This window comes from Salvelinus fontinalis, chromosome 29, assembly GCF_029448725.1.
Source record: "Salvelinus fontinalis isolate EN_2023a chromosome 29, ASM2944872v1, whole genome shotgun sequence".
Lineage (NCBI taxonomy): Eukaryota > Metazoa > Chordata > Actinopteri > Salmoniformes > Salmonidae > Salvelinus > Salvelinus fontinalis.
Genome location: NC_074693.1, coordinates 23,714,505 through 23,732,320, shown reverse-complemented (window position 1 = coordinate 23,732,320; position 17,816 = coordinate 23,714,505). Strand labels below are relative to the sequence as shown.

Here is a 17,816-nt window from a genome sequence, read left to right as displayed (position 1 = left end):
CCAGGGGAGAGGACCCAGCCAAGGCCTCCTCTCGTGTGGACGCCTTGCGTGAGGACAGCCCCTCTCGCCGGTCCAAACAGCCGACTCGGGGGATCACCACCCTGGATGTCCACCATCCGTTCCTCCTGGAGGTCACAGCTCCCTCTCCACAGCGCCAGAGAGAGGGCGCCCCCGGCAGCACGGCCTCCGCCCCCGTGCGCCCCACCAACCTGAGTTATCGTAGCAACGATAGCTCGTGTCTTTGCTTCGCCGAGCTTTCCCAAGGCAGCTACCTCCCCAGCCCCCCCGAGGCCACCAGCGATGAGGAGGAGACGGAGGAAGTTGAGGATGACGATGATGAGGAGGAACTGAGACGGCTCTCTAAGATACCCAGTCAGATAGACCTGCGCCTCATCGACAAGATCTGCGCCCGGTCTAACAAAACTGCTTCTAACAACAAGTTAGACATCCCCAGAGTCATCCCCAACCTCACCTCCTGTGAAAAGAGGACTGTTTGTAGCTCCGCCCACAAAGGGGCAGAGCGTCTATCAATTCACTCTGGAGATTCCGAGCCTTTCCTAACGCCGTCCCCTAACCCTCCTGCTCCTATTGCTAGGGAAAGTGCTTCGGAGTCAGATGATGAGTTCTTTGATGCTCAGGAGCGGTTCACTCCTCCAGTTCCTTCTGATGGTACAGGTGGGTTGTTGACATGACTTCCTCACTGAACAAACTAACTGTTTAAATGTGTTAAAGTGTGATTCCTGTCACCCTTTTAACACCCCTGTCTCTGTCTCTGTGTCTCTCTCTCTCTCTCTCTCTCTCTCTCTCTCTCTCTCTCTCTCTCTCTCTCTCTCTCTCTCTCTCTCTCTCTCTCTCTCTCTCTCTCTCTCTCTCACAGAAAACAGTTTGGATGCGGCTGACAATAAGAGGCACAGTAAACGCTGGAGTGGTACAGGGAACGGATTGCCAGTGGTACCGGAGAGGGAGCCTCCCTCACCCCTCAAAAAGAAGCACTCCTCCCCTGACCACAAGAAACAGCAGGAGACCCAACCAGAGCCAAAGCCCCGCTCAAACCAGGCTTCCACTCAGAGGGTTGATGCCAAGACCAAGCCTCCACCATTGGCCCCCAAGCCCCAGCTACCCATAAAACCTGAACTGGCCCCCAAGCCCCAGATGGGCCCCCAGAGGTCTCCCCAGCGCGGCGGTCCATACTCCCACTGTAACGGAGATGCTGCTGGAGGTCATGCGGGCCTGCTGGAGGTAGATACCATGGAACCAGACACCATGGAGTTTAAATCAGTCACCTCGGGAGCGGGGGGGCTTCCGCTCGCCTCCCCCCTCATCACGGCGGTACGGAAGAGCCAGCAACCCCCTGCTGGTCCAAAGGGTGTGGAGAATGGGCCTAAGATAGAGAACAGTTCGAAGCAAGAGAACGGTTCTAAGAACGGGACTCCCCACGTGCTTCCTAAGGACCGTGTTCCGGTCACTGCTGACAACAGGAGAGCTGATGTTGAAACTAATACAAACAGGGTTTCCCTGCTGAAGGGAGAGGTCAGAACGGGGGTTGGGGTGGACCCCCCAAAAAAGCTGCCAAGTTTGTCCCCCATTCCACATTCTGCTTCAGGAGATGAGATCAGGTTGAGCCTGGCCACCCCTCCACCACTCTCTCCCAAACCCTCCCCTCCTTCTCTCCATCCCCTATCAGTCCTCCCCATCCCGGTCTCACCAAATGAGAAAGAGGGGATGTGTCCGCCGAACGGCCTCCACCCCTGGGTTAGTTGCAACGGTAGCAATCAGACCGGGAGGAGGGTCTCTCTGAGTCAAGAGAACCTGTCGCCCAAAAATACAGACGCCCCCCTCAGCCTGACCACCTCCCTCACCACCTCCTCTAAAGGGACAGCGGGAGACCCAGAGAGCACAGGAAAGTCAGGGTCAGGTTCAGACCTGAGGGTCAGCTCATCCAGCCTGGGGGGACGTCTGCCTACCTCAGCCCTGAGAGGGAGGATCCAGGCCCTGCCCTGGTACATGACCCGCTCCCAGGAGATCCTGGGCACCCTGGACCACTCTTCCACCAGCTCCATCAACGGGGATGTCACGTCCGGCTACGGCTCCGGTCTGTCAGTCAGCGGAGCCTCTGAGGTGAGCAAGGTCACTGCCCAGGCAACAGTTGGTGAGACTGCAGGGGGAAAAGGGAAGAAGGAAGTGGTGGAGGATGGAGCCGAGGTTGTCATAGCAACCATCAAAGAGTTCCAGGAAGTGACTCCACGTGCGAAGGAGGCCAACGGGACGAGCGGGTCGAACCCCAACCTGACCCTGAGAGAAAACGGTGTACACGTCTCAGAACCCTACGGATTCCTGGGGTCCTGCAAGTCGGAGCAGCCTCAGTCCAGGCCCCACTCAGAGGTGGGGTTAGGGGGCGGTTCAGGCCCGCCCCTAGAGGGGGACTCTCTGGAGCACACCTCTCCCCCGGCCCACCGTGAGGCGTGCGGCTGCCGCACAGTCTACGCCAACTGCTTCAGCGGTGACGTGGAGGACGGCTGTGGCTTCGACGAGGAGCTCACCATCTACGAGTTCTCCAAGCGCACGCGCCCCAAACCAGCCCATTCTACACCCCTGGCCTCCCCCACCTCCCCCATCCCCTCCCCCAACATCCTGTCCCTGCTGAGAGACACCCCTCGCCCCCTCTCCACCCTCTCCACCACCTCCTCAGAGCTCAGCCCACTCCTGTCCCGCCCTGTCTCCCCCACGCCCCCCATCGGCTCCCTGCGTTCCCTCACCAACAAGCACTACGGGGGGCTGAAAGGGGGCTTCGTCTCCCTGAGACAAGACATCAATCAGCTCCTACTGGTCCTGGCTGGGCCACCACCATCATCAGAACCCTCCAAAACAGATCAGGATGAGGGTGGAGACAGGGGACCCAACCCAACCCAAGGGGAGGGTCCAACCGCGTGCTGTGGAGGTGCAAGTCCTCCGCCCATGACGGAGCCTGAGAGGAATTTACTCCAGGCGGAGGCACGACGGTTGGCAACAGGGTGCCAACGTGCCACGCGTGTGGGCTGGGCTCCAGAGGAGGCGCTTCGTTCCTTATCCAACAGTTTCAGTGCCCTGGTGCAGCTCTCCGCAGCCTGCCTGAGAACACACCCCTGTCCTGGATGTGACGCCTGCCGCAACGGGGGTCAGATCCAGAGCACTGATGATGATGGGGGCCAGGAGGAGGCTCTGGACAAGCTGAAGGAGATCGTAGGGCTGTACAGGGAGTTTGTTGGGGCTGTGGAGACTGCTGGAGCTGGGGCCGGGTCTGGGTCCAGCGGTGGGACGGGGTCTGGGGATGGACAAGGAGAGGGCGAGGGGGTGAGGCTTCTGGCCAAACGGTGCACGGTGCTCATCTCTTCCGTCTTTGCGCTAACACAGCTGTTCAGGACGCACTCGCCGGACACGCCAGGTCACACACCTCTCAACTTTTGACCTCTGAACTTTTAGAACTCCTTCTTGCTACCAGGACTAAGGTGATACAGTACAGTACATACACACTTGCACAGTAAGTGCCATGCACATGCACACACACACACACACACACATACATACCAAACACATCCCTAAATTATGAAAATAACCTCTTCCACTGACTGCCATTACTGCTAGGTCGATGGACTCATCTGGACTATGCATTTGTACATAGGTATTTTATAACTAACTATCTATCTTCTTATTGTATACTGTATGTATGAATTATGTATGTACGTATTTATGTATGTATTCATTTCTATGACTGTTTGCGCCATGGTCCTTGCTGGTGTAAGACCTTATTGATGTTGTAGTTTCTTTTACCTCCCCCCACCTTCCGTTCCTCCTCTGGGCTGGTGTCTGCTTTAGCTGCTTTAATGATTCTTCGGATCCAGTTAAAGGTGCAATCTGTAACTTACATTTTTCTATTGGGAACTCTAGGAAAAAGTACAATGAGCATATTATGCCAAATACTAAAACACAACACAAACTTTTACATTCGTGAAGACCCACCCCTTCCGTTTACAATCAAATGCAAGGGGAGCACTATTGACCGTAAAATAAATAAACAGATTGCACCTTTAAGAAGAGAAATGAACCATGTGAAAGCTATTTGTTTCTGTTCCATTCCTGGCTCCTGACTGACTAGCTGTGTGCGAATGCTTGAATGGAGAAAACACTCAATAACCCAAACGCTTATATGCAGTAATTATACAGTATATCAACTTTGAATCCAAAGGATACATATATTTTCCGGGGGTGCATTGCGTGGGTGGGGGAATAGTGGAAAGGATGTTCATTTGGTATTTTGTAAAAAGGTTTTGACAAGGCACAAGGAAGGCTGACTGTTAAAACATACTAGGTGTAGCAACGATCCAAAGGCATTTAACACTGAGCCACAATTTGTACTATTTTATTACTTCCACATGTTTAGCTCTGCAGATGGGCGGACTGACTGACTGATTCGGTTTGTACCAGACCTGTAGATAGATATACATCTATGTTTGTGTTAGTTTGAGTCTATCTGTCCTTCCTTGGTTTATGGCTATGCAAACATAACCACTACTTCCCTGTTCTCCCACATATCATTCTCTGTTCCAATTGTGTTAACATTAAAGACAAGAATACCTGCATATGTTTTATAGTCTTTGTTACTGGAAATACAGAGGGCTTCCGTGTATTATACTGGAGTGTCTGGACTATGATCACGGGTATGTTCAGGATTGCAATGTTCTGCAACGTTGCACATAATCGGATGCAACATATCTCAGCAGTGGCTTCTAACCTGCTGTGTTGTGAGTAAAATGCAGAGCTGTTCTGTGACTTGGAAACTGTTCACAACTCACTGATCCTGGACAGAGCCACAGTCAAGATTCTGTAAACATATTCAATCTGAACTTTGACTAAATAAATGGGTGTTTTGCCTTTTGTTTGATGAGACACACAGCTATTTGACGCTATCATTCTCCTCCTTTTTCTTCAAGCTAAACAGATTTACCTGTAGCATCAGATTCAAACAAGTTCCAAGGCATTTCTAACAAGTATTTAAGATTATCGACACGACAGTTGAAGTCGGAAGTTTACATACACTTAGGTTGGAGTCATTAAAACTAGTTTTTCAACCCCACATTTCTTGTAAACAAACTATAGTTTTGGCAAGTCGGTTAGGACATCTAGTTTGTTAATGACACAAGTAATTTTCCAACAACTGTTTACAGATTATTTAACTTATAATTCACTGTATCACAATTCCAGTGGGTCAGAAGTTTACATACACTAAATTGACTGTGCCTTTAAACAGCTTGGAAAATTCCAGAAAAGTATGTAATGGCTTTAGAAGCTTCTGATCGGCTAATTGACATCATTTGAGTCAATTGGAGGTGTACCTGTGGATGTATGTCACGTTCCTGACCTGTTTTCTTTTGTCTTGTATTTATTTAGTTGGTCAGGGCATGAGTTGGGTGGGTTTGTCTATGTGTGATTTTCTATGTTGGGATGTTTGTGTTCGGCCGGGTATGATTCTCAATCAGAGGCAGCTGTCAATCGTTGTCCCTGATTGAGAATCATACTTAGGCAGCCTGGGTTTCACGTGTGTGTTGTGGGTATGTGTGTTGTTTCCGTGTTTGTATTCGTGCCACACGGGACTGTTGTCGGTTGTATTCATTTTTGTTATTTTGTTTCATGTTAGTGTTCAGTTTTCGATTTAATAAATTATCATGAGCACTACCCACTCTGCGTGTTGGTCCGATCCATGCTCCTCCTCGTCTGAGGAGGAGAACGAATATGACGAACGTTACAATGTATTTCAAGGCCTACATTCAAACTCAGTGCCTCCTTTGCTTGACATCATGGGAAAATCAAAAGAAATCAGCCATGACCTCAGAAAGAAATTGTAGACCTCACCAAGTCTGGTTCATCCTTGGGAGCAATTTCCAAACGCCTGAAGGTACCATGTTCATCTGTACAAACAACAGTGCACAAGTATAAACACCATGGGACCACGCAGCCGTCATACCGCTCAGGAAGGAGACGCGTCCTGTCTCCTAGAGATTAACGTACTTTGGTGCGAAAAGTGCAAATCAATCCCAGAACAACAGCAAAGGACCTTGTGAAGATGCTGGAGGAAACAGGTACAACAGGTACAACAGTATATCCACAGTAAAACGAGTCCTATATCAACATAACCCGAAAGGCCGCTCAGCAAGGAAGAAGCCACTGCTCCAAACCCTTCATAAAAAAGCCAGACTACGGTTTGCAACTGCACATGGGGAAGCTTGCAAGCCGAAGAACACCATCCCAACGGTGAAGCACGGGGGTGGCAGCATCATGTTGTGGTGGTGCTTTGCTGCAGGAGGGACTGGTGCACTTCACAAAATAGATGGCGTCATGATTTGGATATATTGAAGCAACATCTCAAGACATCAGTCAGGAAGTTAAAGCTTGGTCGCAAATGGGTCTTCCAAATGGACAATGACCCCAAGCATACTTGGCATTTTTCCTATTTGTTGCATTACAGCCTGTAATTTAAATTGATTTTTATTTGGATTTCATGTAATGGACATACACAAAATAGTCCAAATTGGTGAAGTGAAATGAAAAAAATTACTTGTTTAAAAAAACAAAAAAATTAAATAAAAAAAACGGAAAAGTAGTGCATATGCTATGAATCCCCTAATTAAGATCTGGTGCAACCAATTACCTTCGGAAGTCACATAATTAGTTAAATAAAGTTCACCTGTGTGCAATCTAAGTGTCACATGATCTCAGTATATATACACCTGTTCTGAAAGGCACCATAGTCTGCAACACTACTAAGCAAGGGACACCACCAAGCAAGCGGCACCACGAAGACCAAGGAGCTCTCCAAACAGGTCAGGGACAAAGTTGTGGAGAAGTAGAGATCAGGGTTGGGTTATAAAAACATATCTGAAACTTTGAACATCCCATGGAGCACCATTAAATCGGGGTGGCAGGTAGCCTAGTGGTTAGAGTGGTTAGAGCGTTGGACTAGTAACCGAAAGGTTGCAAGATCAAATCGCCGAGCTGACAAGGTAAAAATTTGTTGTTCTGCCCCTGAACAAGGCAGTTAACCCACTGTTCCTAGGCCATCATTGAAAATAAGAATTTGTTCTTAACTGACTTGCCTAGTTAAATAAAGGTAAAATAAAAATTATAAAATGGAAAGAATATGGCGCCACAACAAACCTGCCAAGAGAGGGCCTCCCACCAAAACTCACGGACCAGGCAAGCAGGGCATTAATCAGATAGGCAACAAAGATAACCCTGAAGGAGCTGCAAAGCTCCACAGCGGAGATTGGAGTATCTGTCCATAGGGCCACTTTAAGCAGTACACTCCACATTGCTGGGCTTTACGGAAGAGTGGCCAGAAAAAAGCCATTGCTTAAAGAAAAAAATAAGCAAACACGTATTGGTGTTCGCCAAAAGGCATGTGGGAGACTCCCTAAACATATGGAAGTAGGAACTCTGGTCAGATGAGACCAGAATTGAGCTTTTTGGCCATCAAGGAAAACGCTATGTCTGGTGCAAACCCAACACCTCTCATCACCCCGAGAACAACATCCCCACAGTGAAGCATGGTGGGGGCAGCATCATGCTGTGGGGATGTTTTTCATCGGCAGGGACTGGGAAACTGGTCAGAATTGAAGGAATGATGGATGGCGCTAAATACAGAGAAATTCTTGAGGGAAACCTGTTTCAGTCTTCAAGAGATTTGAGACTGGGACGGAGGTTCACCTTCCAGCAGGACAATGACCCTAAGCATACTGCTAAAGAAACAGTTGAGTGGTTTAAGGGGAAACATTTAAATGTCTTGGAATGGCCCAGTCAAAGCCCAGACCTCAATCCAATTGAGAATCTGTTGTATGACTTAAAGATTACTTAGGCTACCGGCAGTGGTGTAGACCTACCCTCTTAGAATGCATTGAAAGTATTCCGCTTCGCTCCACAGGTAGTATCACATTTCATTTCATTTCATTACAACGGTTTGATTTGTTTGATCTTAGCTAGCTACATAGCCGTCTTTGTATCAAAGATAATTGTGTAGTTTAGAGTAATTATCTAGGTTAGCTAGCCAGCTATTTTCGTCCTTCTAACGTAACGTAACGTAGTCAACACTGCTAGCCAGCCAGCTAGCCACCGAATAGCAGCACTGTAGAAACTATTACATTCAACGGAACAACGGAACGACTTGATTAGTGTAGTGTTAGCTAGCTACATAGTTGTCTTTGCTGTCTTTGTATCTAAGATAATTGTGTAGTCTAGAGTAATTATCGGTTAGCTAGCCAGCTATTTTCATCCGCCGCGCTGCCGTTCTCCTACCTAGTCAACACTGCTAGCTAGCCAACTTCTACCGAATAGCAGCACTGTAGAAACTATTACATTACAACGGAACGATTTGATTAGTGTAGTGTTAGCTAGCTACATAGTTGTATTTGCTGTCCTTGTATCTAAGATAATTGTGTAGTTTAGACGAATTATCTAGCCAGTTACCGAGGTTACCTAGCCAGCTATCGAGGTTACCTAGCCAGCTACACTTTCAAACAAAGTCAACAACGCAGCCACTGCTAGCTAGCCTACTTCAGCAGTACTGTATCATTTTAATCATTTTAGTAAATAAGATTTTTGCAATTTAAGCTTAACTTTCTGAACATTCGAGACGTGTAGTCCACTTGTCATTCCAATCTCCTTTGCATTAGCGTAGCCTCTTCTGTAGCCTGTCAACTATGTGTCTGTCTATCCCTGTTCTCTCCTCTCTGCACAGACCATACAAACGCTTCACACCGCGTGGCCGCGGCCACCCTAACCTGGTGGTCCCAGCGCGCACGACCCACGTGGAGTTCCAGGTCTTCGGTAGCCTCTGGAACTGCCGATCTGCGGCCAACAAGGCAGAGTTCATCTCAGCCTACGCTTCCCTCCAGTCCCTCAACTTCTTGGCACTGACGGAAACATGGATCACCACAGATAACACTGCTACTCCTACTGCTCTCTCCTCGTCTGCCCACGTGTTCTCGCACACCCCGAGAGCTTCTGGTCAGCGGGGTGGTGGCACCGGGATCCTCATCTCTCCCAAGTGGTCATTCTCTCTTTCTCCCCTTACCCATCTGTCTATCGCCTCCTTTGAATTCCATGCTGTCACAGTTACCAGCCCTTTCAAGCTTAACATCCTTATCATTTATCGCCCTCCAGGTTCCCTCGGAGAGTTCATCAATGAGCTTGATGCCTTGATAAGCTCCTTTCCTGAGGACGGCTCACCTCTCACAGTTCTGGGTGACTTTAACCTCCCCACGTCTACCTTTGACTCATTCCTCTCTGCCTCCTTCTTTCCACTCCTCTCCTCTTTTGACCTCACCCTCTCACCTCCCCCCCTACTCACAAGGCAGGCAATACGCTTGACCTCATCTTTACTAGATGCTGTTCTTCCACTAACCTCATTGCAACTCCCCTCCAAGTCTCCGACCACTACTGTGTATCCTTTTCCCTCTCGCTCTCATCCAACACTTCCTACACTGCCCCTACTCGGATGGTATCGCGCCGTCCCAACCTTTGCTCTCTCTCCCCCGCTACTCTCTCCTCTTCCATCCTATCATCTCTTCCCTCTGCTCAAACCTTCTCCAACCTATCTCCTGATTCTGCCTCCTCAACCCTCCTCTCCTCCCTTTCTGCATCCTTTGACTCTCTATGTCCCCTATCCTCCAGGCCGGCTCGGTCCTCCTCTCCTGCTCCGTGGCTCGACGACTCATTGCGAGCTCACAGAACAGGGCTCCGGGCAGCCGAGCGGAAATGGAGGAAAACTCGCCTCTCTGCGGACCTGGCATCCTTTCACTCCCTCCTCTCTACATTTTCCTCTTCTGTCTCTGCTGCTAAAGCCACTTTCTACCACTCTAAATTCCAAGCATCTGCCTCTAACCCTAGGAAGCTCTTTGCCACCTTCTCCTCCCTCCTGAATCCTCCTCCCCCTCCCCCCCCTCCCTCTCTGCAGATGACTTCGTCAACCATTTTGAAAAGAAGGTCGACGACATCCGATCCTCGTTTGCTAAGTCAAACGACACCGCTGGTTCTGCTCACACTGCCCTACCCTGTGCTCTGACCTCTTTCTTCCCTCTCTCTCCAGATGAAATCTCGCGTCTTGTGACGGCCAGCCGCCCAACAACCTGCCCGCTTGACCCTATCCCCTCCTCTCTTCTCCAGACCATTTCCGGAGACCTTCTCCCTTACCTCACCTCGCTCATCAACTCATCCTTGACCGCTGGCTACGTCCCTTCCGTCTTCAAGAGAGCGAGAGTTGCACCCCTTCTGAAAAAACCTACACTCGATCCCTCCGATGTCAACAACTACAGACCAGTATCCCTTCTTTCTTTTCTCTCCAAAACTCTTGAACGTGCCGTCCTTGGCCAGCTCTCCTGCTATCTCTCTCAGAATGACCTTCTTGATCCAAATCAGTCAGGTTTCAAGACTAGTCATTCAACTGAGACTGCTCTTCTCTGTATCACGGAGGCGCTCCGCACTGCTAAAGCTAACTCTCTCTCCTCTGCTTTCATCCTTCTAGACCCATCGGCTGCCTTCGATACTGTGAACCATCAGATCCTCCTCTCCACCCTCTCCGAGTTGGGCATCTCCGGCGCGGCCCACGCTTGGATTGCGTCCTACCTGACAGGTCGCTCCTACCAGGTGGCGTGGCGAGAATCTGTCTCCTCACCACGTGCTCTCACCACTGGTGTCCCCCAGGGCTCTGTTCTAGGCCCTCTCCTATTCTCGCTATACACCAAGTCACTTGGCTCTGTCATAACCTCACATGGTCTCTCCTATCATTGCTATGCAGATGACACACAATTAATCTTCTCCTTTCCCCCTTCTGATGACCAGGTGGCGAATCGCATCTCTGCATGTCTGGAAGACATATCAGTGTGGATGATGGATCACCACCTCAAGCTGAACCTCGGCAAGACGGAGCTGCTCTTCCTCCCGGGGAAGGACTGCCCGTTCCATGATCTCGCCATCACGGTTGACAACTCCATTGTGTCCTCCTCCCAGAGCGCTAAGAACCTTGGCGTGATCCTGGACAACACCCTGTCGTTCTCAACTAACATCAAGGCGGTGGCCCGTTCCTGTAGGTTCATGCTCTACAACATCCGCAGAGTACGACCCTGCCTCACACAGGAAGCGGCGCAGGTCCTAATCCAGGCACTTGTCATCTCCCGTCTGGATTACTGCAACTCGCTGTTGGCTGGGCTCCCTGCCTGTGCCATTAAACCCCTACAACTCATCCAGAACGCCTCAGCCCGTCTGGTGTTCAACCTTCCCAAGTTCTCTCACGTCACCCCGCTCCTCCGCTCTCTCCACTGGCTTCCAGTTGAAGCTCGCATCCGCTACAAGACCATGGTGCTTGCCTACGGAGCTGTGAGGGGAACGGCACCTCAGTACCTTCAGGCTCTGATCAGGCCCTACACCCAAACAAGGGCACTGCGTTCATCCACCTCTGGCCTGCTCGCCTCCCTACCACTGAGGAAGTACAGTTCCCACTCAGCCCAGTCAAAACTGTTCGCTGCTCTGGACCCCAATGGTGGAACAAACTCCCGCACGACGCCAGGACAGCGGAGTCAATCACCACCTTCCGGAGACACCTGAAACCCTACCTCTTTAAGGAATACCTAGGATAGGATAAAGTAACCCTTCTGACCCCCCCCCCCCCCCCCCCTTAAAAGATTTAGATGCACTATTGTAAAGTGGCTGTTCCACTGGATATCATAAGGTGAATGCACCAATTTGTAAGTCGCTCTGGATAAGAGCGTCTGCTAAATGACTTAAATGTAAATGTAAATTACTGTGCACCAGCGGAACCCATCCAACTTGAAGGCGATGGGGCAGTTTTGCCTTGAAGAATGGGCAAAAATCCTAGTGGATAGATGTGCCAAGCTTATAGAGACATACCCCAAGAGACTTGCAGCTGTAATTGCTGCAAAAAGTGGCTCTACAAAGTATTGACTTTGGGAGGGGTGAATAGTTACGTTTTCAGTTTTTTTCATCTTATTTCTTGTTTGTTTCAAAATAAGAAATATTTTGTATCTTCAAAGTGGTAGGCATGTTGTGTAAATCAAATGACACAACCCCCCCAAAAATCAATTTTAATTCCAGGTTGTAAGGCAACAAAATAGGAAAAATGCCAAGGGGGTGAATACTTTCGCAAGCCACTGTAACTATCTGGATGGTTTGGCTCAGCTTGGTTTATCCAAAGTGCTGCCCACCAATTGGCTCACCGACATCTGATGCCACCTGTTAATCTCCCTCACCAAATCCATTAGATCTGGAGGGACTTCAATATTGTACCTATCACAAAAATGGGATAGAAACTGATTCTAAACACACTGCGCAGTCATTTATTGATGTAACATGTTTAAATAGATAACAGCAAAAAGGCATGTGAGATCTAACTACCGTCTCTGGAAAAGGGCAGACCAGGTTGGAAAGGCAGGTGCATCTACTGTTCCATGGGAATACAGAGAAACCAGTCTCTTTAGACAAACTTCACTAAAGCCATATCTGTCTTTGATGTCATTAAACGTTTACATTTATCCAGAAGGACTTATAGTAGTGAGTTCATACTGGTCTCACGTGGAAATCAAACCCACAACCCTGGCATCGCAAGCGCCGTGCTTTACCAACTGAGCCACACAGGAAACTTCATGGAAGAACAATCAATTATGGATATTTTCTTTTCATGCCATTCATCATTAACGTTGATCTTAATTAAAGTATTGTTTGAAAATAAATGTGATGTGATGATCTCATATTTTGGGCTGTTTTGGCCACTAGCCCAGCTCTTACATTCTCTATCCTGATAATTTGTGATAAGACACTATGGAACAATGTAAAACCACAAACACAACAAGCTGCTTGCCTGCTCTGTGCAGTAGACATTTTTCAAATATTCAGTTGGGATCTGTATCTGTAAAATAAGCCTATTAATTGGCCCTATTCACCATGACTTAGGAACATAAATGTTGACCTGACATTGAACCCTGGGGTAAATATTTGTAGCAGTACTTGTGAACAGGGCTTGTCACAATACTGAGCTTCCTTCCATCATGCCTTTAACATGAGTCATCACTTACCCAGAATGACTGTGTAAGAAAAAACAATATAGTGGAAACTAAGCAAGTTAATGAAAATCCACCTCTGCATATGTGTAAAAGTCACACTGCACTTTCCTACTCAGTCCTGATTAGTGAACACCCATAGAAAGACAAAAGGCCTTTCAGTAGCAATCTACAGGGGGAAGCCCTAGCTGAACTGCCTGGGGCACGTCTGTGCCTTCTGCCCAGTCCATCTCTCTCCAGACCAAAGTCCCCATGTCACATTGCCCTTAATCTGATCGTTATCTTCCAACGTCTGACTTCTTAACCCAGCAGTCAGATCCAGGCCCTCACATAGCCATACTAACCAGCCCTGTGGCTTGGCTTGACAGTTGTCCTCATTTCCCCAGTCGCAGGCTGTACCAGTAAGATTGTTCGGTTGGTGTTACCGTTTCGGGTGAAGGCTAATGTCTTGTGGACAGATTCTGCATGCAAATGGAAGTGACATACTGTTGTGAGAATTTTACTTCTGGGTAGTGGAAATCAGGGGAATGGTAAAATGTTTCTTGACCTGAAATTGCCATAATACCATAGCATGTAGACATACCCTTTATTGTGTTAATTAGAGTCATGGTTTGTAAGCTTATATGGACATACAATGAAAGTGTGTTTTGAGTAGTATGCATGGCAAAATTTCCTGTGTGGTTTGTCAATAGCGATTAGCTGGTCGTTTCAGTAAGAACAAGGTGAACAGTAACAGTGAGTAATGACTGAACCGAAAATGGAAGATCTGAAGCGTCAAGTTCACAATGATAATGTTGACTCACTCACACCCAAATGATGACACACGTACACAACGGTTTAAGAAGCATTTCTATAAAACCTTTATATAAAAAATTTACTTTTACTAAATTGTTAATTACACTACATTACCAAAAGTATGTGGACACCTGCTCGTCGACCATCTCATTCCAAAATCATGGGTATTAATATGGAGTTGCTCCCCTCCTTTGCTGCTCTAACAGCCTCCACTCTTCTGGGAAGGCTTTCCACTAGAAGTTGGAACATTGCTGAAGGGACTTGCTTCTATTCAGCCACAAGAGCATCTGGGAGGTCGGGCACTGGTGTTGGGCGATTAGGCCTGACTCGTAGTCGGCGTTCCAATTCATCCCAAAGGTGTTCGATGGTGTTGAGGTCAGGGCTTTGTGCAGGCCAGTCAGGTTCTTCCACACCGATCTCAACAAACCATTTCTGTATGAACCTCACTTTGTGCACGGGGGCACTGCCAGATGTTAAAGTGTGATTCATCACTCCAGAGAACACGTTTCCACTGCTCCAGAGTCCAACAGTGGCAAGCTTTACACCACTCCAGCTGACACTTGGCATTGCGCATGGTAATCTTGGGCATGTGTGCGGCTAATCAGCCATGGAAACCCATTTCATGAAGCTTCCTACGAACAGTTCTTGTGCTGACATTGCTTCCAGAGGCAGTTTGGAACTCGGTAGTGAGGACAGACGAATTTTATGTGCTTCGGCACTCGCCGGTCCCGTTCTGTGAGTTTGTGTGGCCTACCACTTCGCTGCTGAGCAGTTGTTGCTCCTAGACGTTTCCACTTCACAGTAACAGCACTTACAGTTAACCGGGGCAGCTCTAGCAGGGCAGAAATATGACAAAAATACAAAAATATTGAATTTACATAAGTATTCACACCCCTGAGTCAATACATGGGAGAATCACCTTTGGCAGTCATGACAGCTGAGTCTTTCTGGGTAAATTTCTAATGGTTTTGCACACCTGGATTGTACACTATTTGCATTATTATTTTCTAAATTCTTCAAGCTCTGTCAAATTGGTTATTAATCATTGCTAGATAACCATTTTAAAGTCTTGCCATAGAATTTCGAGCAGATTTAAGTTAAAACTGTAACTCGGCCAACATTCACTGTCTTCTTGGTAAACTAATCCAGTGTAGATTTGGCCTTGTATTTTAGGTTATTGTCCTGCTGAAAGGTGAATTAATCTCACAGTGTCTGGTGGAAAGCAGACTGAACCAGGTTTCCTCTCGGATTTTGCCTGTGCTTAGCTCCATTCTGTTTATTTTTATCCTGAAAATCCCAGTCCTGAACGATTGCAAGCATAACCATAACATGATGCAGCCAGCACTATGCTTGAAAATATGGAGAGTGGTACTCAGTAATAATGTGTTGTATTGGATTTGCCCCAAACATAACACTTTGTATTCAGGACAAAAAGATCATTGCTTATCACATTTTTTAAGTATTACTTTAGTGCCTTGCTGCAAACAGGATGGCTGTTTTGGAATATTTGTATTCTGTACAGGCTTCCTTCTTTTCACTCTGTCATTTAGGTTAGTATTGTGGAGTAATTACAACGTTGATCCATCCTCAGTTTTCTCCTATCACAGCCAATAAACTCTGTAACTGTTTTAAAGTCAACATTGGCCTAATGGTGAAATTCCTGAGCAGTTTCCTTCCTCTCCGGCAACTGAGTTAGGAAAGACGCCTGTATCTATTAAACAGCCATCACTAGCACATTAGAGGCTGATGCCTATAGGCATGGGCTAGAAATCACTGCCCACTTTAAGGAATGGAACACTAGTCACTTTAATAATGTTTACATATCTAGCATTACTCATCTCATATGTATATACTGTATTCTATACTATTCTATGGTATCTTAGTCACTTAATGTTTACATATCTTGCATTTCCCATCTCATATGTAAACTCAACAAAAAAAAGAAACGTCCTCTCACTGTCAACTGCGTTTATTTTCAGAAAATTTAACGTGTAAATATTTGTATGAACATAACAAGATTCAACAACTGAGACATAAACATAAATTGAATAGTGTCCCTGAACAAAGGGGGGGGGGGTCAAAATCAAAAGTAACTGTCAGTATCTGGTGTGGCCACCAGCTGTATTAAGTACTGCAGTGCATCTCCTCCTCATGGACTGCACCAGATTTGCCCGTTCTTGCTGTGAGATGTTACCCCACTCTTCCACTAAGGCACCTGCAAGTTCCCGGACATTTCTGGGGGGAATGGCCCTAGCCCTCCGATCCAACAGGTCCCAGACGTGCTCAATGGGATTGAGATCCGGGCTCTTCGCTGGCCACGGCAGAACACTGACATTCCTGTCTTGCAGGAAATCCCGCACAGAACGAGCAGTATGGCTGGTGGCATTGTCATGCTGGAGGGTCATGTCAGGATGAGCCTGCAGGAAGGGTACCACATGAGGGAGGAGGATGTCTTTCCTGTAACGCAGCGTTGAGATTGCCTGCAATGACAACAAGCTCAGTCCGATGATGCTGTGACACACCGCCCCAGAACATGACGGACCCTCCACCTCCAAATCGATCCCGCTCCAGAGTACAGGCCTCGGTGTAACGCTCATTCCTTCGACGATAAACGTGAATCCGACCATCACCCCTGGTGAGACAAATCCGCGACTCGTCAGCGAAGAGCACTTTTTGCCAGTCCTGTCTGGTCCGGCGATGGTGGGTTTGTGCCCATAGTCAACGTTGTTGCCGGTGATGTCTGGTGAGGACCTGCCTTACAACAGGCCTACAATTCCTCAGTCCAGCCTCTCTCAGCCTATTGCGGAGAGTCTGAGTACTGATGGAGGGATTGTGCGTTCCTGGTGTAACTCGAGCAGTTGCCATCCTGTGCCTGTTCCGCAGGTGTGATGTTCAGATGTACCGATCCTGTGCAGGTGTTGAACACGTGGTCTGCCACTGTGAGGACGATTAGCTGTCCGTCCTGTCTCCCTGTAGCTCTGTCTTAGGCGTCTCACAGTACGGACATTGCAATTGATTGCCCTGGCCACATCTGCAGTTCTCATGCCTTCTTGCACGTTCACGCAGATGAGCAGGGACCCTGGGCATCTTTCTTTTGGTGTTTTTCAGAGTCATTAGAAAGGCCTCTTTAGGGTCCTAAGTTTTCATAACCTTGACCTTAATTGCCTACCGTCTGTAAGCTGTTAGTGTCTTAACGACCGTTCCACAGGTGCATGTTCATTAATTGTTTATGGTTCATTGAACAAGCACGGAAAACTGTGTTTAAACCATTTACAATGAAGATCTGCGAAGTCATTTCGATTTTTACGAATGATCTTTTAAAGACAGGGTACTGAAAAAGGGACTTTTCTTTCTATGCTGAGTTTATATACTGTATTCTATGGTATCTCATTCACTTAATGTTTACATATCTTGCATTACTCATCTCATATGTATATACTGCATTTACAAGCATTCGCTACACTCGCATTAACATCTGCTAACCATGTGTATGTGACCAATAAAATTTGATTGACTGTTTTCTATACTATTCTGCTGTATCTTAGTCCGTTCCGCTCTGACATCGCTCCTCCATATGTATATAGTCTTAATTCCTACTTAGATTTGTGTGTATTGGGTATATATTGTGTAATTTGTTAGATATTACTGCACTGATCGGAGCTAGAAGCACAAGCATTTCGCTACACCTGCTAATCATGTGTATGTGACCAATACAATTTGATCTTTGTAGTGACTGGGTGTATTGATACACTATTACATTTACATTTAAGTCATTTAGCAGACGCTCTTATCCAGAGCGACTTATCGAACATGTAATTAATAACTTCACTATGCTCAAAAGGATTTTCAATGGCTTTTTTTGTTTAACCATCTACCAATAGATGCCCTTCTTTGCGAGACATTGGAAAACCTCCCTGGTCTTTT

At 47.5% G+C, this 17,816-nt stretch overlaps 1 protein-coding gene across 4 annotated transcripts in view; it reads left to right on the top strand.

The window, feature by feature from the left end:
- Window positions 1–4,933, top strand: part of LOC129827643 (FERM and PDZ domain-containing protein 1-like) — a 35,961-nt gene extending 31,028 nt beyond the window's left edge. For all 4 annotated transcript variants that reach the window (XM_055888666.1, XM_055888669.1, XM_055888667.1 and 1 more), the window contains exons 16-17: window positions 1–675; window positions 878–4,933. The exon at window positions 1–675 is cut by the window's left edge and continues 435 nt beyond it. In XM_055888666.1, coding sequence (XP_055744641.1) covers window positions 1–675; window positions 878–3,444 — 3,242 coding nt within the window. In that variant the 3' untranslated portion in view covers window positions 3,445–4,933. The remainder of the gene's footprint in view (window positions 676–877) is intronic.
- The last annotated feature ends 12,883 nt before the right edge of the window (window positions 4,934–17,816 follow it).